The 24,424-nt window shown below is 42.8% G+C and overlaps 1 protein-coding gene and 2 long non-coding RNA genes across 3 annotated transcripts; 2 read left to right on the forward strand and 1 right to left on the reverse strand.

Annotated features, from left to right (window-relative positions):
- Positions 1 to 1,925: 1,925 nt before the first annotated feature.
- Positions 1,926 to 3,220, forward strand: LOC139551690 (uncharacterized). Its single transcript, XR_011670300.1, has 2 exons — positions 1,926 to 2,105; positions 2,334 to 3,220. It is a non-coding gene; the product is annotated as an uncharacterized lncRNA (long non-coding RNA).
- A 10,558-nt stretch (positions 3,221 to 13,778) lies between these two features.
- Positions 13,779 to 15,028, forward strand: LOC139551697 (uncharacterized). Its single transcript, XR_011670303.1, has 3 exons — positions 13,779 to 13,913; positions 14,142 to 14,372; positions 14,463 to 15,028. It is a non-coding gene; the product is annotated as an uncharacterized lncRNA (long non-coding RNA).
- Positions 15,029 to 20,348: 5,320 nt separating this feature from the next.
- Positions 20,349 to 24,186, reverse strand: LOC139568564 (small integral membrane protein 28-like). Its single transcript, XM_071390482.1, has 2 exons — positions 22,698 to 24,186; positions 20,349 to 21,634 (listed from the first exon to the last, which is right to left on the reverse strand). The coding sequence occupies exons 1-2, from the start codon at positions 22,806 to 22,808 to the stop codon at positions 21,236 to 21,238; spliced, it is 510 nt and encodes a 169-aa protein (XP_071246583.1). The 5' UTR covers positions 22,809 to 24,186; the 3' UTR covers positions 20,349 to 21,235.
- Positions 24,187 to 24,424: the final 238 nt, after the last annotated feature.

Genomic DNA, 24,424 nt, shown 5'->3' on the forward strand with positions numbered 1-24,424 from the left:
GACCGCTTGCCTCTCCTGCATCGTTTCTTTTCTTTCGTGGAGCCCTCTGTTGCTTCCGGGCTAAAAAAACACTGTGTGCCATGGAAGCTGGAGTCACTGTCTGTAGGGAATTCGCTCTCGGTGGATGCCTCTGTGTCCAAGTTTCCATGTCCTCCCGCTGCTGCGTATCTGTGTCCCCCGATCAGTGGTACGTCCCTCCGTCGGCCTCTCCGTGCTCCTGTCCTTGGGCCTGCCCATGCGTACACCTGGTTGAGCTGGTAGTCCTCTGTGTCTCGCTGGTATTTCTTGATCTTTGTTGCTTGTAGAGAGTCTCTGTATTCCCCAATGGACTGCTTGATCGTGTCGTCTATGGCTGTAAAATACAGTAGACTATTCAAATGAATTGGTTAATTAACAACAATGAACATTTGGTGAATAAATATACTTGAAATAAAAACGCTTCCATCAATAGTCTATCTGAAACGGATCATTTACAAGAATAAATGGTACAAAGAGTAGAATATGAAATGCTGTAGCTGCTTCTGAGAATTGTTTGGCCTTAAGAAAAATAAATCTAGTTGGACCCCTGGACATTTCTAACACTTCTTGACAATCTTGCTCAGAAACGCAGCAAGACCATAGCTGTAATGTCAGGCAGGTGTTTGGAAAGGAGAGCTCACCTCTACATTCAGTAGTCTACATGATATGACCAAGATGTATCATAGTGGGGCAGCATGGGATTATAACTTTGCAACCTCGTTTCATAAGTGATCATGACGGAACTCTCTCAATCATTACCATGCTAAGATATTTTAATTATTCTTTATTTAAAAACAATATAACACTTTGTACAAACATATTACTTGTAAATTAGAATGGATATCTTATGTCGTAAATAAAACGTATCAGGTCTGAGGTTTTTAGGAGTACATTCATGATGTGATTCCAAGGAATGAAGGGAATTATTAACCTGGACTAGGTCTTTGTAAGTCTGGGTACCAGTCTAACCAGTCTTGTCCCTTCTGTTAAGACATGGTGCCCAGGCTAGGTCTTTGTACCTTCTTACATTTAAATACAATTGAAATAAAATTCAAATAATATACAGTATTATATACAAGACTTCTGTAACATTCTTGCACTTTGCACATTGACATTCTTAAGTTTCCAAATAGGGAACAAACTGTAAATCAACACAGGAACAGGAGGGTTGAAAGCATGGTATGTCTCATACAATGTGTGGAAGTAAAAATGGGGATCACGTGTTTCATTTAGGAGATAAAAACAACGCAAATTAATTGTATATAATTTTCTGTATCATTGAAGGAGATTTATTTGCCTACTGTGACCTACAGTTTGTACATAGTCAGCATATATCCTCTCTAGAGAATCTAGATGTACTGTATCCTGGACAGCCAGTCAATGCAATTTCCAGCTTTCATGCAGTTGCACACTCCTCTGTGTAGAAAGCTGGTACCCACAAAAGATGAACTCAGGTCTGATGTTTTTACATAGTCCATTGAAATCCCCTTATTCTAAAGAGCTTGGTATATGGAGTCCCTTCAAAAGCAATCTCTTAGTTCTAGTCCGAAATGATACCATATACCCTACTCCCTACATAGTGCACTACTTTTAATCAGAGCCCTATGTGGGCTATATAGGTAATAGGGGGCCATTTAAGAGACAGTCCCAGTGTTCCCCAGTCACGCGTAGCGTCCACTGGACTTGATCTGACCCCCGGCAGGAGGAGTGGAGTGACTCTGGACTGGAGATCCTGAGCAGAGCTATCGCTGGCAGGAGGACATGTTTTCCAGGTCCTCTATGGTCACATTCTTAGAAAGAAATACAACAACTTTAATTGACAGCATTTCCTCCCCCTCTCTCCATTCCAGTGTCTCCCATTTCTACATTGGCAAGTGTCAGATAGACAGTGTGGGGCTGTCCATATACAGGTACTGACGTCTAGCCCCGTACCTGGCTGGGGTCCACACTGGCCTGTACAAACGCATGCGCTGGAATGTGGAGAGACCCAGAGAGAGCCTACAGCAGGAAACAGATGGCGAGATGGAGGGACATCCAGAGGAGGACAAGCCAGTGGCAGGGAAAGAGAGAGCCACCAACACAGAGTAGTGAGTGAGAGAGAGGGGGTGGTAGAGAAAGGGTTAAAGTAAGGCACAACATGCCAATAAACGATAATTGTAATATTAGTGGCAAGAAAACTTTGGGACTCTTTTGAACTGAGATGTTCGATGACAATGTGCATTTTGAAATTCGGGCCTAAGAACAGTCGATCAGATGGCATCTCTCACTGCCTGTGTGACTGCCTGTGTGACTGTGTGTGTGTGTTTCTCATGCAGCTACTTCCTGTGCTACGAGGACGTCCCTGAGGAGCCTGCTGAGGGGGGCGATGGAGAGGGTAAAGGGGAGACGGTTGCTATAGGCAATATGGTCAAGATGTGGTCAATCGGTCAGTGGATTCAAAAGTATCCTGACCCCGTGAGAGACGATATCTACGACTGGTACAAGGTCACACTCAGATCGCTTCACAACACTCTTTCATCTTTGACTTGTTTAAAGAATACTTAAGAGTAAGTACCATGTTAATATAGCTCACACGGTGTGTGTGCCTGCGTGTGTGTTTGTGCATCTCTATGCGCGTGTGTTCGTGTTCGTTCCAGGGTGCTGTGCTGGGTTCCGCAGGCTAGGTACCACAGGCTGTTGTGTCTGGGAGGAGAGGATCCCTCTGCTGGCAACGCTACTGACTGCCTGCTGGGGGCGTTGTTTTCTCAACAGAGCCCAGTGGAAGGCCCCAGTCGTGAAACAACATAACAGAGACAAGCCACTGTTCTAGTACTGCCTTTGGCCATAACATGTTCTCAATGATTTAAAGGATTTAACATGACTTATTGTTAGCTTTACATTGTGTTATGTTCGGCTAATGTTTTCAAATCTAAGTAAATATTGGGAAGGACTTGAAGGACTGAACACTGACATAGCTCTGGTTCCTACTAGCCAGTCATCCATGACAAATGTTTTCCTTATGGTTCCTTACTTACTGTATAAAAACAAATATCATTTATAAAGACAGCAAGTTTTATTACCAGTTCCCTACCAGCTAGTGATATATTTGAACTGTATCTGATGTTGTCTATTCATATTCAAGGTTATATTTAGCATGTGTTACTGTATTGTGTGGTTGTTGGAAATCATTTTGTATGATAAGAATAAAACTATTGACCTGTCATTCATTTGCATGGGAGTGTTATTTTGTGAAAGAAAACAATTTATTGAAAAGAAATGATTGTGTTTCATAAATATTTAAAACATGTGGTCTCAGTACTGTACTTACATTGTAAATGATTTGTTTGTAAACAGTGGAGTAATACAACATTACATTTTGCCATATGGTTAAGATTGAATTTATTGATAATATTTCACGTTTGCAGTGCTGTTCTATCACGCAAAATAGCCCACTGTGACAACTAGGTATTTCAGAATGGAGACCCTTCTGTTCCAGAACAATTTCTAGCGCTGTCCTTGCCGCAGGTATTTTTTTGCTCACTTGAACCATTTAGTTGTGACATCACAATGTCTTATGTTTGCCAAAGATTCTAAAGTTCTAAATTTGAGCATTCTATACTTCTATATTTATACACATGTATTCTGAATTCAGACTGATATAATACCCCACTCGTGTTGGTTGCATTGCTCGATTGTTTAGTTCTTATTTAGGATTTAGTTCTAGTACAGTTTTGAAGTTTTAGTTCAGTTTTAAATATTTTCTAGCTTACTGGTCTCCTTTGGATAACTTGGAGCAAATATGGATGACTCTACATCCATCCAAGGGTCTTCTTGGGTCGATTGTTACCTTGATGAGCAGGTAAGTTTGCCATTAAGTATACAATAGTTCTCATGTGTTTAAGCATCTACTTTGATGTTTTCCTTTAGTATTTAATATGTTTTGGGCCGAACACATCCATGATAAATCTGATATCCTGAACAAAATGACACTGTCATGGCCATAAAATGTCCTGTGTGATTCCAATGCTAATATTAAACTCCTACTGTGTGTACAGATGCTGAAGGTGAAGGGTCACCAGAGACTCCATGAGATTGAGCAGGAAGTTCATAGAGAGCTGAGCGTGTCACCAAGCCAATGTCACCAGTCTCCAGGAGAGGTATACTCATACTTTTCCATTCCCTAAATTATAGTACACCATTGCTATCACCCACATAGACTGTTTATTTACCTATTATTGCACATTTAGTTCACAAAGGAACAGTTTGAACTAATGTCTTCTTCCTCTCTTCCATCTGAAGGTAACCATGGAGGGGCAGCAGCTCCTGACTGACAAGGCCAAGCCATCAGTTCCTTCCCATGAGCCTCTTGGTTCTGCAGCTCTGATGAGTGGCGACACGGCAGATATTCTCTCAGAGAAACAGGCCCAACCTGAGATCAGGTCAGATGAGATGCTGCAGGTGGAGTTCCTCAGCCAGACCCAGGTGGAGATTCCACAAGAGGTCAGGGAGGTCATGGACAGCCTGCTGGACAAGGTGGCAGATGGAGAAGCCCAGGAGGAGAAGGCTGAGGTCCTCGTGGCAACCCTGAACCCCTATCCTCCCTCATCCTCAGACGTTTATGTCATAAAGGTCCTGGACAGCCAGGCAGACAAGGTAAGACTGGATCCTTTATTTGTGAACTTTTGTTGTATACTACACTATTAAAAAAGGGATCCAAACGGGTTCTTCGGCTGTCCCCATAAGATAACCCTTTTTAGTTCCAGGTAGAACCTTTTTCGGATCCATATACAATCCTCTGTAAAAAGGGTTCTACATACAACCAAAAAGGGTTCTTCAAAGGGTTCTCCTATGGAGACAGCAGAAGAACCCTTTAAGGTTCTAGTTAGCACCTTTTCTCTAAGTGTAGTACTAAACCTGTACATGTAATAAGAAATACACTACAAGACGTGATAGGTAGTAAAGTATTGCAATGCCTCTCTTTCTCTTCTATGTGAAGGCAAAGAAGGTTGAGGCTCTTGACCTTAGCACATGTCCCATACTCCAAACGGCCCTCACAGACACTGAGACCGTGATGAAGACTGCATACAAGATCATGCCGAAGAAGGTTGTGGTACTTGGTTCCACCGTTAAGCATATCATCACCCAGGTTCTTCTTCAAGTAGATCCCCAAGCCTTTCAGGGGGGAGTCTATTTGGAGAAACCTGTTATCATCAACGACACCCAAGCTCTTCTGTGGTCGATTCCCTGGATCGAGGTCACTGAGGAGGAGGAGCTGTCGAACGGTCAGCAGTCCATTGATGCTTATGAGGTGGCTAAGACTGTCATCAACAACCTTGAGCAAGTGCTAGGCCCAAAACCTGTGCTGGCGAGAGCACTGGGAATCGGGTCACACATTTTGACAAGGTACATTGTTCATCTCGTAGGTCTATGCATTGCTAAGACAGTGCCCGTTGTTTATGCTGCCATTGAAGAGGAGAGACGTATTAGTCAGGATATGGTGAACATCTGTCCTCTACCTGCTAGATTGATCATTAGTGGAGAACTATTCAGTGACTTTGTGGTGAAGTTTATTCTAAAACTTCATCCAATGAATGGACGCGGTACTAAAAAGCTTGACCAACAGGCTCTGCTCTTACTGGTCGTTAAAATGGCCTCCGTTGCTTTTAACATCTTGAGGAAGATTCCAGGTATTTCTGTGGATGAAAATCTGTGCGCCCCCTTCTGCAACATGAGGCAGACAGTGTTGCACATGCAGAGTGCCATGATACATCAGTTTGGCACGACAATCAAGATAAAAAAGCTGGTTGGCATGAAGGACACGGTGATCATCTCCACCATCCCCAGCGCTATCTGTGAGGGGATCCTGATGGTGTACAAGGGCATCAGTGACACCTATCCGCTTCAAGTCCTCGGCCCACAGCGTCCAATAGCTAGGAGCTGCGAAGAGGCTATGGAGAGCAAACTCTTTGCAGTAGCCCTACCCGAGGACCTTAGGAAGACCATCTACAATCACTACGGGTCCCGGGTCGGGAAACTGACACTGTTCCTGAAGGCTTTCCCCCTGAATGACCACATCAAGTTGGAATACATCCGTCGTGTTTCTCTGCCTCGTTCCTCTAACAGAGATGTAGTCTGGATCGACCCCAAATACTTTGTTGGGGACGACGATGAAGAGGTTGTAACATCAAGCAACACAATGCCTGATAATCCTCTTGCTCTCGACGTCAGTCAGGCTGCCTTTTTGAAGCAGTTCCCACAGACTGATGTTTTCGAGTCAACCACAAAGGACTGTGGAAAGCCTGTGCAAGAACAGGCTCCGAAGGAGACCGAGAGGAACAAACCAAAGGTGACAAACCTTGATATTGTTCCTGTTATTCTTGTCAGGAAAGTCTTTGACTCTGTCTTCTCAGATTCATGTACAATCATGCAGCAATACGGTTCATGGGAAGACGTCCCACTTTGCAATGATATGGTAGAGCACATACATATCCAGGTTCAGAAAGAGGCATTGAAATACCAAAACCAAAGACTGTTCTTACGCACTCTGAGGAAGCTCAACGATGAGCCGGAGAAGATGGCCAAATTCTTAGAAGACGTCTCATTTTCTATCAAGAGCAAGTACTTCATGACTTTCCATGAGTGGCCATTGGTTAAAGCCCAGCTACACACAGAAATACAGTCTCTGCTGGTCTGCGATATCATGGTCAGAGAGATCATGGCTCACCTGAGGCCTACCTTGACCTTCGCCAAGGACACCAAGAAGGGTGATGACCGGCCATACTGCATCAACATCCCGGTCAAGAGAGAGACCAGAACCCCGGATGATACAGGTAGAGCACTGCTACTGTTGGTGTGGTACATTCAGAATCAGACCTAGTCTCTTGTAAATGACTTGTATTCCACAATGTTCTTTCATTCACAATTTCACGACAAAATCCAATGTAGAGTAAACAGCTACATGTCACAGTCAGCTAACCAGTTGGACAATAACAACTTGAACTCTTCCCTTCCGTTCAAATGTCCTATCTTGTCACATTTCCATTTCCCCTAGACAAGACCAAACTGGAGCTTCGCATTGAGAAAGCCAGCGCTGACAGAATGAAGGAACTCCTCACCCCACTTGAGAAGGTAAGCTACACTGTATTCTGTATTGTCTCATTGATAACATCAGTCAATTTGAATGTTGTCTGTCCCGTACTGAGCTGCAGCTTCAGCATTGAAAGGTTGCTGATGGTGATGGCTTCCTGAGGTTTGTTTCCACTACAGGAGGGGAGGAGGGCTAATAATTATGTTTGGAATGGAGTAACTGGAATGGCATCAAACACATGGAAACCGTGTGTTTGATGTGTTCGATACCATTCCATTGACACCATTCCAGCCATTACTATGAGCCCGTCCTCCCCAATAAGGTGCATGTAGTTTCCACTCACCAACTCTGTTTGTTCACAGGAACCCGAACCCTTCTGGATGAAGGGACGGATGGCAATGATGGAGGAGGAAAATAATAAAAAGAAGAAGGAGGAGAAGAAGAAGGGTTGCGGCTGGTTCTGGGGTGTGTTTGGCCGTAAGAAAAAAACTGCGAAAGAATTGTGGATGGAGGATTGTCGCAGGCGAGGATACTAGACATCACATCCACACAAACCAAGCGTATGGACGCACACACATTTACACAGAGACAGATATAACAACAAGGCCTACCTCAGATCCCAAACAGACATCATATGTTGCCTGTCTAATAGTATGTCTTATTTTCCATTTTGGGATACAGGATGTGTATTTATAGCTTACCAGAGGCTATGTTTTGGCACCAAACTATTTTCTCTGTGAACTTTTATTTGAAAAATAAACCGTTTATTTTAAGTATTTTGCGTGTCTTTTATTTCTGATATATTTATTTTAAATTCCATATAGAGTAGCCTGATGCTCAACGTAACCAATAACCATACATTTTATTGTTTTATGGTGTAGCCTGAAAATCTGTGTTTTAAATTGTGGTTTATGATTAGATAAACACGTTTACTTTGCTGAAAATACAGTATGTTTTGAATTTTGGGCTTTTGGTCTAATTTATACAGTAGACTATTGAAGGAGAAAGGAAACCGCACACTGCTCTTGATAGTATCACCGATATTTAATAAGCTTACGTATCGGCCTCACGGCCTTCGTCAGAGCTTTTGTGATTTTTAAAATGTACACTCTTATGTAGACCTGGCCCCACCCACATCCGTTCTACACATCGAAGGGGGTTGGAGGCAAAGGAAAAACAAATAAGTGCTACCAAATATAACAATATGCATTTCATAAACATTACAAACGTGTATAAATAAGGTGTATTGAACACGTCTCTAAAACCTCAATGAGGACATAGCAAGTCTCCATTAGTGAGTGGGTAAATCGTACGAAAAACCGTTTCATCATTAAGTCCTTTAGGAAATAATGTCTGGAGGGTGAAAATCCCAAAACATTATCTTTTACTCAGAGTATTATTAATATCTCCTCCCCTGTCTGATATTTTAACTTTCTCTATGCCACAAAATCTATAGGTGGAAATGTCATGCTTCAGGTCATTGAAATTTACAGCGACTGGATAATCCCTGTCGTTTCTCCTGATTGAATTTTTATGTTCACTAATTCTCTGTTTGAGAGAGCGGGTGGTTTTACCGACATAACAGAGCCCACATGGACATTTAATCATGTAAATAACATGGGTGGTGGAACACGTAATAATGTCATTTATTTGGAACCGTTTTCCTGCGTGTGGGTGGCAGAAATATTCACACTTTATCCTATTGTGGCACTGTGCGCATCCTCTGCATTTATATCTACCATTTGGTAGAGGGCGTAAAAGAGCTTGGCTGATTTTCTTTTGTGGCTGGCAGTTGGCATGAACCAATTTATCGCGTAAATTGCGACCTCTCCTATACACAATAAGTGGTGGATATTTAAATTCAGCCGGCAAAACTGGGTCCGATGATAAAATATGCCAGTGTTTCTTGACCACAACTCCCACTTTTCGCGAATTCAAAGTATATGTAGTTGTGAACATTACGGAGTGTTCTTTAACTTTAGCGGGTCTTCTTTGTAGCAGTTCATCTCGTGTTTTTTCCAATGCCAAATTATGAGCTTCATCCACACATTGTGATTGTAGTATCTGGGATCTACATCTGTTTATATTAGTTACTATGCTGTTACTAAGCAGTGATGTATTACGACAGTGTTACGTTACTACACCTAATAGGAAATGCACATGCGCACTAGTGTGCCCGGGAACTGTAGAGCTCGAGAGGTTTTGACTAAACGAAAACTAACTGTACTCCCGTCTCCTGCCTGGTCATTTCTCCACAACACAAATATTAGAGTGGCGACGAGGTGATTACACTTCTTTAATGGACATTGCTTGAAGGGAAGAATGTTCCGTGAGTAATGAAACTCAAAATAATTATGTAATTCGTCAGTTATTTTTTATTTTCTTTCGCCAGTAAAAAAAGGCTAAGCACTGCTAGCAGGTACAGTGTTCAGGAGCTGCCAAGTAGCAAGACTATTGGAGTCCAGAATAGCGACACTGCCCTCTGGTGGTTACATTTTTTTTAAACTCATTGAACCCATTGAAATTAGGCGATCTCAGTGGAGAAATATTGTCAAGAAGAAAAAATAAGGAAGAAGGAACGTAACACGGTGTAAAGTTGGGTTAATAAACCGTCAATTCGTAAACTCAAGCCTCTGTCTGGACAATTGTTCCTTTATGATCTAGTCAGGTCATTACAATATGATGGCAATGCTTGCACATGAGATTTAATAAAAGAGTCTACAAAGTTCGACAATGGCTCTAGCATTGAGCCTATTCCTGCAACCACTGGTCTGCCTGGATAGTTGCCTTGTTGTGTTTTAGGTTTGTGTAATTTCGGTAAAATGTATAAGCATGGACGTATGGCACATTTGCAGCAAAGATATTCATATTCAGGTTTTGAGATAAGGTGGTTTAATAGGGCTTGCTCCAGATTAGAGCATATATCCCTTTGGAACACCTGTGTGGGATCAACACTCAGTTTTCTATAGAAACGTTCATTGCTGAGTTGTCTCTGAATTTCTTCTTTATATTTTTCATAGTCTAAAACAACCACAGCACCCCCCTTGTCTGCAGGTTTTATAACCAAAGATGAATCTTTCATTAATTCATTGAGTGCCAGTTCTTCTGTTCTAGTGAGATTCTTCTGAATATGGTTTGTTTGTCTCGTATATACTGACATGGCTTCTTGTTCGACTAACCTACAATAGGTATTAATCGAGGAGTTGTTAACCATGGGACAGAATTTGCTTTTGGGCTTAAAATGGGTACCAGTTCTTTGATGTGTTACTAGCTCCCGAATCAGTGTTTTGCGAAAACACATGCTTAAGTTTAATCTTGCGAAAGAATTTAAACAGATCTACTTTCGTATCGAATGGTTTATCTGTACATGTAGGTACAAAAGAGAGGCCTTTAGATAAGACAGCGAAAGAATTCCCACAGACTGATGTTTTCGTGTCAACCACAAAGGACTGTGGAAAGCCTGTGCAAGAACAGGCTCAGAAGGAGACCGAGAGGAACAAACCAAAGGTGATAAACCTTGATATTGTTCCTGTTATTCTTGTCAGGAAAGTCTTTGACTCTGTCTTCGCAGATTCATGTACAATCAAGCAGCAATACGGTTCATGGGAAGACGTCCCACTTTGCAATGATATGGTAGAGCACATACATATCCAGGTTCAGAAAGAGGCATTGAAATACCAGAACCAAAGACTGTTCTTACGCACTCTGGTGTTTTTTTTTTTTTTTTAACTCATTGAACCCATTGAAATTAGGAGATCTCAGTGGAGAAATATTGTCAAGAAGGGAAAAAAAAGGAAGAAGGAACGTAACACGGTGTAAAGTTGGGTTAATAAACCGTCAATTCGTAAACTCAAGCCTCTGTCTGGACAATTGTTCCTTTATGATCTAGTCAGGTCATTACAATATGATGGCAATGCTTGCACATGAGATTTAATAAAAGAGTCTACAAAGTTCGACAATGGCTCTAGCATTGAGCCTATTCCTGCAACCACTGGTCTGCCTGGATAGTTGCCTTGTTGTGTTTTAGGTTTGTGTAATTTCGGTAAAATGTATAAGCATGGACGTATGGCACATTTGCAGCAAAGATATTCATATTCAGGTTTTGAGATAAGGTGGTTTAATAGGGCTTGCTCCAGATTAGAGCATATATCCCTTTGGAACACCTGTGTGGGATCAACACTCAGTTTTCTATAGAAACGTTCATTGCTGAGTTGTCTCTGAATTTCTTCTTTATATTTTTCATAGTCTAAAACAACCACAGCACCCCCCTTGTCTGCAGGTTTTATAACCAAAGATGATTCTTTCATTAATTCATTGAGTGCCAGTTCTTCTGTTCTAGTGAGATTCTTCTGAATATGGTTTGTTTGTCTCGTATATACTGACATGGCTTCTTGTTCGACTAACCTACAATAGGTATTAATCGAGGAGTTGTTAACCATGGGACAGAATTAGCTTTTGGGCTTAAAATGGGTACCAGTTCTTTGATGTGTTACTAGCTCCCGAATCAGTGTTTTGCGAAAACACATGCTTAAGTTTAATCTTGCGAAAGAATTTAAACAGATCTACTTTCGTATCGAATGGTTTATCTGTACATGTAGGTACAAAAGAGAGGCCCTTAAATAAGACTGAGACTTGCGCGTCAGTAAGGTCTTTTTTGGAGGGGTTAATTACCGCGTCATGCTGTATCTCCGTGTCCACGGCCTGTGTTCCTGGTCTCCTCTTCGACCGCTTGCCTCTCCTGCATCGTTTCTTTTCTTTCGTGGAGCCCTCTGTTGCTTCCGGGCTAAAAAAACACTGTGTGCCATGGTAGCTGGAGTCACTGTCTGTAGGGAATTCGCTCTCGGTGGATGCCTCTGTGTCCAAGTTTCCATGTCCTCCCGCTGCTGCGTATCTGTGTCCCCCGATCAGTGGTGCGTCCCTCCGTCGGCCTCTCCGTGCTCCTGTCCTTGGGCCTGCCCATGCGTACACCTGGTTGAGCTGGTAGTCCTCTGTGTCTCGCTGGTATTTCTTGATCTTTGTTGCTTGTAGAGAGTCTCTGTATTCCCCAATGGACTGCTTGATCGTGTCTTCTATGGCTGTAAAATACAGTAGACTATTCAAATGAATTGGTTAATTAACAACAATGAACATTTGGTGAATAAATATACTTGAAATAAAAACGCTTCCATCAATAGTCTATCTGAAACGGATCATTTACAAGAATAAATGGTACAAAGAGTAGAATATGAAATGCTGTAGCTGCTTCTGAGAATTGTTTGGCCTTAAGAAAAATAAATCTAGTTGGACCCCTGGACATTTCTAACACTTCTTGACAATCTTGCTCAGAAACGCAGAAAGACCATAGCTGTAATGTCAGGCAGGTGTTTGGAAAGGAGAGCTCACCTCTACATTCAGTAGTCTACATGATATGACCAAGATGTATCATAGTGGGGCAGCATGGGATTATAACTTTGCAACCTCGTTTCATAAGTGATCATGACGGAACTCTCTCAATCATAACCATGCTAAGATATTTTTCTTATTCTTTATTTAAAAACAATATAACACTTTGTACAAACATATTACTTGTAAATTAGAATGCATATCTGTTATGTAGTCTATAAAACGTATCAGGTTTGAGGTTTTTAGGAGTACATTCATGATGTGATTCCAAGGAATGAAGGGAATTATTAACCTGGACTAGGTCTTTGTAAGTCTGGGTACCAGTCTAACCAGTCTTGTCCCTTCTGTTAAGACATGGTGCCCAGGCTAGGTCTTTGTACCTTCTTACATTTAAATACAATTGAAATAAAATTCAAATAATATACAGTATTATATACAAGACTTCTGTAACATTCTTGCACTTTGCACATTGACATTCTTAAGTTTCCAAATAGGGAACAAACTGTAAATCAACACAGGAACAGGAGGGTTGAAAGCATGGTATGTCTCATACAATGTGTGGAAGTAAAAATGGGGATCACGTGTTTCATTTAGGAGATAAAAACAACGCAAATGAATTGTATATAATTTTCTGTATCATTGAAGGAGATTTATTTGCCTACTGTGACCTACAGTTTGTACATAGTCAGCATATATCCTCTCTAGAGAATCTAGATGTACTGTATCCTGGACAGCCAGTCAATGCAATTTCCAGCTTTCATGCAGTTGCACACTCCTCTGTGTAGAAAGCTGGTACCCACTCAGGTCTGATGTTTTTACATAGTCCATTGAAATCCCCTTATTCTAAAGAGCTTGGTATATGGAGTCCCTTCAAAAGCAATCTCTTAGTTCTAGTCCGAAATGATACCATATACCCTACTCCCTACATAGAGCACTACTTTTAATCAGAGCCCTATGTGGGCTATATAGGTAATAGGGGGCCATTTAAGAGACAGTCCCAGTGTTCCCCAGTCACGCGTAGCGTCCACTGGACTTGATCTGACCCCCGGCAGGAGGAGTGGAGTGACTCTGGACTGGAGATCCTGAGCAGAGCTATCGCTGGCAGGAGGACCGCATAGGACATGTTTTCCAGGTCCTCTATGGTCACATTCTTAGAAAGAAATACAACAACTTTAATTGACAGCATTTCCTCCCCCTCTCTCCATTCCAGTGTCTCCCATTTCTACATTGGCAAGTGTCAGATAGACAGTGTGGGGCTGTCCATATACAGGCACTGCCGTCTAGCCCCGTACCTGGCTGGGGTCCACACTGGCCTGTACAAACGCATGCGCTGGAATGTGGAGAGACCCAGAGAGAGCCTACAGCAGGAAACGGATGGCGAGATGGAGGGACATCCAGAGGAGGACAAGCCAGTGGCAGGGAAAGAGAGAGCCACCAACACAGAGTAGTGAGTGAGAGAGAGAGGGGGTGGTAGAGAAAGGGTTAAAGTAAGGCACAACATGCCAATAAACGATAATTGTAATATTAGTGGCAAGAAAACTTTGGGACTCTTTTGAACTGAGATGTTCGATGACAATGTGCATTTTGAAATTCGGGCCTAAGAACAGTCGATCAGATGGCATCTCTCACTGCCTGTGTGACTGCCTGTGTGACTGTGTGTGTGTTTCTCGTGCAGCTACTTCCTGTGCTACGAGGACGTCCCTGAGGAGCCTGCTGAGGTGGGCGATGGAGAGGGTAAAGGGGAGATGGTTGCTATAGGCAATGTGGTCAAGGTGTGGACAATCGGTCAGTGGATCCAAACGTATCCTGACCCCGTGAGAGACGACATCTACAACTGGTACAAGGTCACACTCAGATCGCTTCACAACACTCTTTCATCTTTGACTTGTTTAAAGAATACTTAAGAGTAAGTACCATGTTAATATAGCTCACACGGTGTGTGTGCCTGCGTGTGTGTTTGTGCATCTCTATGCGCGTGTGTTCGTGTTCGTTCCAGGGTGCTGTGCTGGGTTCCGCAGGCTAGGTACCACAGGCTGTTGTGTCTGGGAGGAGAGGAGCCCTCTGCTGGCAACGCTACTGACTGCCTGCTGGGGGCGTTGTTTTCTCAACAGAGCCCAGTGGAAGGCCCCAGTCGTGAAACAACATAACAGAGACATGCCACTGTTCTAGTACTGCCTTTGGCCATAACATATTCTCAATGATTTAAAGGATTTAACATGACTTATTGTTAGCTTTACATTGTGTTATGTTCGGCTAATGTTTTCAAATCTAAGTAACTATTGGGAAGGACTTGAAGGACTGAACACTGACATAGCTCTGGTTCCTACTAGCCAGTCATCCATGACAAATGTTTTCCTTATGGTTCCTTACTTACTGTATAAAAACAAATATCATTTATAAAGACAGCAAGTTTTATTACCAGTTCCCTACCAGCTAGTGATAGATTTGAACTGTATCTGATGTTGTCTATTCATATTCAAGGTTTTATTGAGCGTGTGTTACTGTATTGTGTGGTTGTTGGAAATCATTTTGTATGATAAGAATAAAACTATTGACCTGTCATTCATTTGCATGGGAGTGTTATTTTGTGAAAGAAAACAATTTATTGAAAAGAAATGATTGTGTTTCATAAATATTTAAAACATGTGGTCTCAGTACTGTACTTACATTGTAAATGATTTGTTTGTAAACAGTGGAGTAATACAACATTACATTTTGCCATATGGTTAAGATTGAATTTATTGATAATATTTCACGTTTGCAGTGCTGTTCTATCACGCAAAATAGCCCACTGTGACAACTAGGTATTTCAGAATGGAGACCCTTCTGTTCCAGAACAATTTCTAGCGCTGTCCTTGCCGCAGGTATTTTTTTGCTCACTTGAACCATTTAGTTGTGACATCACAATGTCTTATGTTTGCCAAAGATTCTAAAGTTCTAAATTTGAGCATTCTATACTTCTATATTTATACACATGTATTCTGAATTCAGACTGCTATAATACCCCACTCGTGTTGGTTGCATTGCTCGATTGTTTAGTTCTTATTTAGGATTTAGTTCTAGTACAGTTTTGAAGTTTTAGTTCAGTTTTCTATAAATAAATATTTTCTAGCTTACTGGTCTCCTTTGGATAACTTGGAGCAAATATGGATGACTCTACATCCATCCAAGGGTCTTCTTGGGTCGATTGTTACCTTGATGAGCAGGTAAGTTTGCCATTAAGTATACAATAGTTCTCATGTGTTTAAGCATCTACTTTGATGTTTTCCTTTAGTATTTAATATGTTTTGGGCCGAACACATCCATGATAAATCTGATATCCTGAACAAAATGACACTGTCATGGCCATAAAATGTCCTGTGTGATTCCAATGCTAATATTAAACTCCTACTGTGTGTACAGATGCTGAAGGTGAAGGGTCACCAGAGACTCCATGAGATTGAGCAGGAAGTTCATAGAGAGCTGAGCGTGTCACCAAGCCAATGTCACCAGTCTCCAGGAGAGGTATACTCCTACTTTTCCATTCCCTAAATTATAGTACACCATTGCTATCACCCACATAGACTGTTTATTTACCTATTATTGCACATTTAGTTCACAAAGGAACAGTTTGAACTAATGTCTTCTTCCTCTCTTCCATCTGAAGGTAACCATGGTGGGGCAGCAGCTCCTGACTGACAAGGCCAAGCCATCAGTTCCTTCCCATGAGCCTCTTGGTTCTGCAGCTCTGATGAGTGGCGACACGGCAGATATTCTCTCAGAGAAACAGGCCCAACCTGAGATCAGGTCAGATGAGATGCTCCAGGTGGAGTTCCTCAGCCAGACCCAGGTGGAGATTCCACAAGAGGTCAGGGAGGTCATGGACAGCCTGCTGGACAAGGTGGCAGATGGAGAAGCCCAGGAGGAGAAGGCTGAGGTCCTCGTGGCAACCCTGAACCCCTATCCTCCCTCATCCTCAGACGTTTATGTCATAAAGGTCCTGGACAGCCAGGCAGACAAGGTAAGACTGGATCCTTTATTTGTGAACTTTTGTTGTATACTACACTATTAAAAAAGGGATCCAAACGGGTTCTTCGGCTGTCCCCATAAGATAACCCTTTTTAGTTCCAGGTAGAACCTTTTTCGGATCCATATACAATCCTCTGTAAAAAGGGTTCTACATACAACCAAAAAGGGTTCTTCAAAGGGTTACCCTATGGAGACAGCAGAAGAACCCTTTAAGGTTCTAGTTAGCACCTTTTCTCTAAGTGTAGTACTAAACCTGTACATGTAATAAGAAATACACTACAAGACGTGATAGGTAGTAAAGTATTGCAATGCCTCTCTTTCTCTTCTATGTGAAGGCAAAGAAGGTTGAGGCTCTTGACCTTAGTACATGTCCCATACTCCAAACGGCCCTCACAGACACTGAGACCGTGATGAAGACTGCATACAAGATCATGCCGAAGAAGGTTGTGGTACTTGGTTCCACCGTTAAGCTTATCATCACCCAGGTTCTTCTTCAAGTAGATCCCCAAGCCTTTCAGGGGGGAGTCTATTTGGAGAAACCTGTTATCATCAACGACACCCAAGCTCTTCTGTGGTCGATTCCCTGGATCGAGGTCACTGAGGAGGAGGAGCTGTCGAACGGTCAGCAGTCCATTGATGCTTATGAGGTGGCTAAGACTGTCATCAACAACCTTGAGCAAGTGCTAGGCCCAAAACCTGTGCTGGCGAGAGCACTGGGAATCGGGTCACACATTTTGACAAGGTACATTGTTCATCTCGTAGGTCTATGCATTGCTAAGACAGTGCCCGTTGTTTATGCTGCCATTGAAGAGGAGAGACGTATTAGTCAGGATATGGTGAACATCTGTCCTCTACCTGCTAGATTGATCATTAGTGGAGAACTATTCAGTGACTTCGTGGTGAAGTTTATTCTAAAACTTCATCCAATGAATGGACGCGGTACTAAAAAGCTTGACCAACAGGCTCTGCTCTTACTGGTCGTTAAAATGGCCTCCGTTGCTTTTAACATCTTGAGGAAGATTCCAGGTATTTCTGTGGATGAAAATCTGTGTGCCCCCTTCTGCAACATGAGGCAGACAGTGTTGCACATGCAGAGTGCCATGATACATCAGTTTGGCACGACAATCAAGATAAAAAAGCTGGTTGGCATGAAGGACACTGTGATCATCTCCACCATCCCCAGCGCTATCTGTGAGGGGATCCTGATGGTGTACAAGGGCATCAGTGACACCTATCCGCTTCAAGTCCTCGGCCCACAGCGTCCAATAGCTAGGAGCTGCGAAGAGGCTATGGAGAGCAAACTCTTTGCAGTAGCCCTACCCGAGGACCTTAGGAAGACCATCTACAATCACTACGGGTCCCGGGTCGGGAAACTGCCACTGTTCGTGAAGGCTTTCCCCCTGAATGACCACATCAAGTTGGAATACATCCGTCGTGTTTCTCTACCTCGTTCCTCTAACAGAGATGTAGTCTGGATCGACCCCAAATACTTTGTTGGGGACGACGATGAAGAGGTTGTAACATCAAGCAACACAATGCCTGATAATCCTCTTGCTCTCGACGTCAATCAGGCTGCCTTTTTGAAGCAGTTCCCACAGACTGATGTTTTTGAGTCGACCACAAAGGACTGTGGAAAGCCTGTGCAAGAACAGGCTCCGAAGGAGACCGAGAGGAACAAACCAAAGGTGATAAACCTTGATATTGTTCCTGTTATTCTTGTCAGGAAAGTCTTTGACTCTGTCTTCTCAGATTCATGTACAATCAAGCAGCAATACGGTTCATGGGAAGACGTCCCACTTTGCAATGATATGGTAGAGCACATACATATCCAGGTTCAGAAAGAGGCATTGAAATACCAAAACCAAAGACTGTTCTTACGCACTCTGAGGAATCTCAACGATGAGCCAGACAAGATGGCCACATTCTTAGAAGACGTCTCACTGTCAATCAGGAGCAATTACTTCATGACTTTCCATGAGTGGCCATTGGTTAAAGCCCAGCTACACCCAGAAATACAGTCTCTGCTGGTCTGCGATATCATGGTCAGAGAGATCATGACTCACCTGAGGCCTACCTTGACCTTCGCCAAGGACACCAAGAAGGGTGATGACCGGCCATACTGCATCAACATCCCGGTCAAGAGAGAGACCAGAACCCCGGATGATACAGGTAGAACACTGCTACTGTTGGTGTGGTATCTTCAGAATCAGGCCTAGTCTCTTGTAAATGACTTGTATTCCACAATGTTCTGTAATTCACAATTTCACAACAAATTCCGATGTAGAGTAAACAGCTACATGTCACAGTCAATGAACCAGTTGGACAATAACAACTTGAACTCTTCCCTTCCGTTCAAATGTCCTATCTTGTCACATTTCCATTTCCCCTAGACAAGACCAAGCTGGAGCTTTGCATTGAGAAAGCCAACGCCGACAGAATGAAGAAACTCCTCACCCCACTTGAGAAGGTAAGCTACATGGTATTCTGTATTGTCTCATTGATAATATCAGTCAATTTGAATGTTGTCTGTCCCGTACTGAGCTGCAGCTTCAGCATTGAAAGGTTGCTGATGGTGATGGCTTCCTGAGGTTTGTTTCCACTACAGGAGGGGAGGAGGGCTAATAATTATGTTTGGAATGGAGTAACTGGAATGGCCTCAAACACATGGAAACCGTGTGTTTGATGTGTTCGATACCATTCCATTGACACCATTCCAGCCATTACTATGAGCCCGTCCTCCCCAATTAAGGTGCCTGTAGTTTCCACTCACCAACTCTGTTTGTTCACAGGAACCCAAACCCTTCTGGATGAAGGGACGGATGGCAATGATGGAGGAGGAAAATAATAAAAAGAAGAAGAAGGAGAAGAAGAAGGGTTGTGGCTGGTTCTGGGGTGTGTTTGGCCGTAAGAAAAAAACTGCGAAAGAATTGTGGATGGAGGATTGTCGCAGGCGCGGATACTAGAAATCACATCCACACAAACCAAGCGTATGGACGCACACACATTTACACAGAGACAGATATAACAACAAGGCCTACCTCAGATCCCAAACAGACATCATGTGTTGCCTGTCTAATAGTATGTCTTATTTTCCATTTTGTGATACAGGATGTGTATTTATAGCTTACCAGAGGCTATGTTTTGGCACCAAACAATTTTCTCTGTACATTTTTATTTGAAAAATAAACTGTTCTTTTTAATGTATTTTGCATGACTTTTTTTCTAAAGACATGTCTGTTATTACTTTTATTTCTGATATATATATTTTAAATTCCATATAGAGTAGCCTGATGCTCAATGTAACCAATAACCATCATATTTATTGTTTTATGGTGTAGCCTGAAAATCTGTGTTTTAAATTGTGGTTTTTGATTAGATGAACACATTTACTTGATGAAAAAACAGTATGTTTCGAATTTTGGGCTTTTGGGATAATTTAGACAGTAGACTATTCAAATGAATTGGTTAATTAACAACAATGAACATTTGGTGAATAAATATACTTGAAATAAAAACGCTACCATCAATAGTCTATCTGAAACGGATCATATACAAGAATAAATGGTACAAAGAGTAGAATATGAAATGCTGTAGCTGCTTCTGAGGATTGTTTGGCCTTAAGTGAAAAAGATCTAGTTGGACCCCTGGACATTTCTAACACTTCTTGACAATCTTGCTCAGAAACGCAGCAAGACCATAGCTGTAATGTCAGGCAGGTGTTTGGAAAGGAGAGCTCACCTCTACATTCAGTAGTCTACATGATATGACCAAGATGTATCATAGTGGGGCAGCATGGGATTATAACTTTGCAACCTCGTTTCATAAGTGATCATGACGGAACTCTCTCAATCATAACCCTGCTAAGATATTTTTCTTATTCTTTATTTAAAAACAATATAACACTTTGTACAAACATATTACTTGTAAATTAGAATGCATATCTGTTATGTAGTCTATAAAACGTATCAGGTTTGAGGTTTTTAGGAGTACATTCATGATGTGATTCCAAGGAATGAAGGGAATTATTAACCTGGACTAGGTCTTTGTAAGTCTGGGTACCAGTCTAACCAGTCTTGTCCCTTCTGTCAAACACATGGTGCCCAGGCTAGGTCTTTGTACCTTCTTACATTTAAATACAATTGAAATAAAATTCAAATAACATACAGTATTATATACAAGACTTCTGTAACATTCTTGCACTTTGCACATTGACATTCTTAAGTCTCCAAACAGGGAACAAACTGTAAATCAACACAGGAACAGGAGGGTTGAAAGCATGGTACGGCTCATACAATGTGTGGAAGTAAAAATGGGGATCACGTGTTTCATTTAGGAGATAAAAACAACGCAAATTAATTGTATATAATTTTCTGTATCATTGAAGGAGATTTATTTGCCTACTGTGACCTACAGTTTGTACATAGTCAGCATATATCCTCTCTAGAGAATCTAGATGTACTGTATCCTGGACAGCCAGTCAATGCAATTTCCAGCTTTCATGCAGTTGCACACTCCTCTGTGTAGAAAGCTGGTACCCACAAAAGATGAACTCAGGTCTGATGTTTTTACATAGTCCATTGAAATCCCCTTATTCTAAAGAGCTTGGTATATGGAGTCCCTTCAAAAGCAATCTCTTAGTTCTAGTCCGAAATGATACCATATACCCTACTCCCTACATAGTGCACTACTTTTAATCAGAGCCCTATGTGGGCTATATAGGTAATAGGGGGCCATTTAAGAGACAGTCCCAGTGTTCCCCAGTCACACGTAGCGTCCACTGGACTTGATCTCCGGACACAGCCGGGCCTCCAGGTCTTCTATCTTCATGGACTCTTTCCGACTGGTCAGACTGGCGGCGCGTGTGATCTTGGTCAGCGTCTCCTCGTAGGGCGGCGGCAGGTAGACCATGACGAACACGCTGTCCGACATGTCAGAGCTGGTGCTGGTGTGGCGTTCGCCGTGACCGGTGAGCGAGGAGAGGAACTCCGCGCTGCTCTCGGGGTCCTGGAGGTCCAGGCTGAGCTTTGGAGGGGAGAACCTCCAGTAGGCCAGGAGTACCAGGAGGCCCAGCATGAGAAGGGAGGCGACGGGGAGGACCACGTAGAGGAGCAGCTCTGACCTCACTTCCTGGTCGAGGCTCAGCTCATTCCAGTTGTAGCCCTGGTGGTTTTGGAGGGAAAAGAGTTAATTAATCACGTCATTGAAAGGACAGAAAAAAAGATTCCTCTAAAATACATTCAGGATGATAAATCAGTAATGTGTTCCATCGGATCAGTGATGATCCTCTTCCATCTTCTCAAAACTGAAACTACACGGTTGTGAAATCAAGATATCCTACAGAGGCTCAATAGGGCTTATGCCATTTGATATTGCCTGAGTGTTATATTCCCCTGTTGACACAATCAGCGTCCCAAATTCACCCGACCAATCGGTTTCAGTGCTCAGATAACGCTGATCCTCATCTGGATGACTGACTAAAGACCCATCAACATCACTCCACTCAGCTGAAAGTCCCGAAAAGCTTTCCTTTGCCATTGCCCTGACATGAACTGCACTCACAAGCACTCGTCATAGTCGTGACATTCAATACTATTTTAAGGCACTCAATTAACAACAGCAAGAGTGTGTAGCCTGCAAAGGTCTGTATAGCCCACAGTATGTGGATGCTGGCTGAAGTACCTTGGACAGCGCTCCTCCAGTGAGGAAAAATAAAAGATAATATAAAATAAAAACAATCCACCTAAAAAGGTATTTTTCAGAATCATTTTCAGTCTGTTCTTTAGATTGTTAAAACAGTATGCCACTGTAACCGGTGTGAAATGGCTAGCTAGTTCACGGGGTGCGCGCTAATAGCGTTTCAATCGGTGACGTCACTCTCTCTGAGACATTGAAGTAGTTGTTCCCCTTGCTCTGCAAGGGCTGCGGCTTTTGTGGAGCGATGGGTAACGATGCTTCGTGGGAGGCAGTTGTTGATGTGTGCAGAGGGTCCCTGGTTCGAGCCCAGGTAGGGGCGAGGAGAGGGACGGAAGCTATACTGTTACACCACCTACCTACTCCCAGGTGTTAAGCAAAGAAGTAAACTCAAAATATGCTGCAGCTCTCCAGGACTCGGGTTGCCTACCTCCTGGGCCTACCACAAATCTCTGGGTCTCACAGCAGTCTATATGTAAAGACTACTACTGAATCAGACTCACTCAGTAACAGCAAGCTGATTATCCCTTACCTGTAACTGTCTCTCCACCATTGGGGGAGAAGGTGACCCAGTCACCCAATCAATGGACCCTCTGCCGGCTGGCCCAAACTTTATCCAGCTGCTGTCCAGTAGCGTTCTCATGCTGACGTGGTGTCGTGGTAGGCAAACAAGGACCAAACTGAGTAGCAGAACTCAAGACAAACACGTCCGACTAGAGAGAGATTCGGTCGATAGCGATCCAGCTGTGTGTCCATTGGTGCCCGAACAGAGTTAGACAGAGAAAGCAGTGCAGTGAGGGGGGCGAGGGGAGGGGCAGGGTGTGGTGGGAGGTGTCATGTGCTTTAAGCAGCTGCTCACATGGCTGCACATGCAGGGCACAACAGGATCCAGGCCAGGGAACCGCCCAATGACGGTGGAGCTAAAAGTCCTAGGGCAATCTCCTCTTGGGGGGATTTGTGGTAGCTAGTGTTCGCATTTTGGAGAAAATAGAGGCAGGGAGGGAGGGGACAATGAATGTCCCCAGTTGTCAGTCAACATTGGTGTGATGGGGGGGGTTGGTGGCTGAGAGTCTAGACTAGTAGCCACGTAGAAATTACTTGGGCAGGATAATTGAATATCTTACAATACAGACGATAAGATTAAATATATATTACACAGCTGCTGCTGGACCATTGAGTTTGGTGTTGTTTTACCAACAAACAAACTATCAATGTATTGGATGAAACATTGGATGAAACATTTGGCTGGTTATATAAAAGCATTTGAAACGACAGAAATACAAAGTACACCAAGACAGTCGTGAAGAGGGCTCCATAACGCCTATTCCCCCTCAGGAGACTGAAAAGATTTGGCATGGGTCCTCAGATCCTCAAAAGGTTCTACAGCTGCACCATCGAGAGCATCCTGACTGGTTGCATCACCTCCTGGTATGGCAACTGCACGGCCTCTGACCGCAAGGCACTACGGAGGGTACCGCGTACGGCCCAGTACATTGTTGGGGTAGGTTCCTTGTTCCTTGTCAATCATTTGCTTATTGGTGAAATCAGCAATCAGACAATATCTTTAAGTAAATCAATCAAAAACCTTTATTAACGCAATTGCAGACAGAAGTTGACAACGGGAACATAGCACGCATGCTTCCGAGTAAGTTCTGCAAAATAGGAAAGGGTACAAGTTGCTTTAATAGGCTTACAGTCAACCCCTAGTGATGTAACTGCCTACGTAAACACCTTCTACTCATGAGACCACGCCCATGCATATACAGTTATACAAACTTGAAGGAGAGACAATAGTTCCAGTGTTTTCTAAGGGCTCGGCAGTAATTTTCCACTCCCCAAGTTGCTTTACAGTGGTATGTCTGACTAGTCTCTTATCTCTTTCACTCCCCTGCAGGGTTCTGTGTCTATGAATCTCTTTTAGCCTTGAGGCACTTTCTTACAGACACCCTGTTTAGACTGCAATAGCACACATCTCTCAGACCGTTTCTTATAAGAAGCAGAGACTAGAAAAGATCTGTGGAACAATATTAATCCTTATAATGCATATATATATATATTGCTAATCTGTAGTCCAGGACCCTATAGATGTAGTGAGGGAGGGTCTTATAGCCCTTCCCCTTCTATTAATACAACATAAACATAATCAATTATTCTAATACATCAAACATTTGGTGCAGCCCCTATCATGACCCCAAGGTGACCCCCCCATCAACATCACTGGGGACAAGTGTAACAGATGTTGATCGTACTCTCCTTGCG

Source organism: Salvelinus alpinus, chromosome 2 (assembly GCF_045679555.1).
Source record: "Salvelinus alpinus chromosome 2, SLU_Salpinus.1, whole genome shotgun sequence".
NCBI lineage: Eukaryota > Metazoa > Chordata > Actinopteri > Salmoniformes > Salmonidae > Salvelinus > Salvelinus alpinus.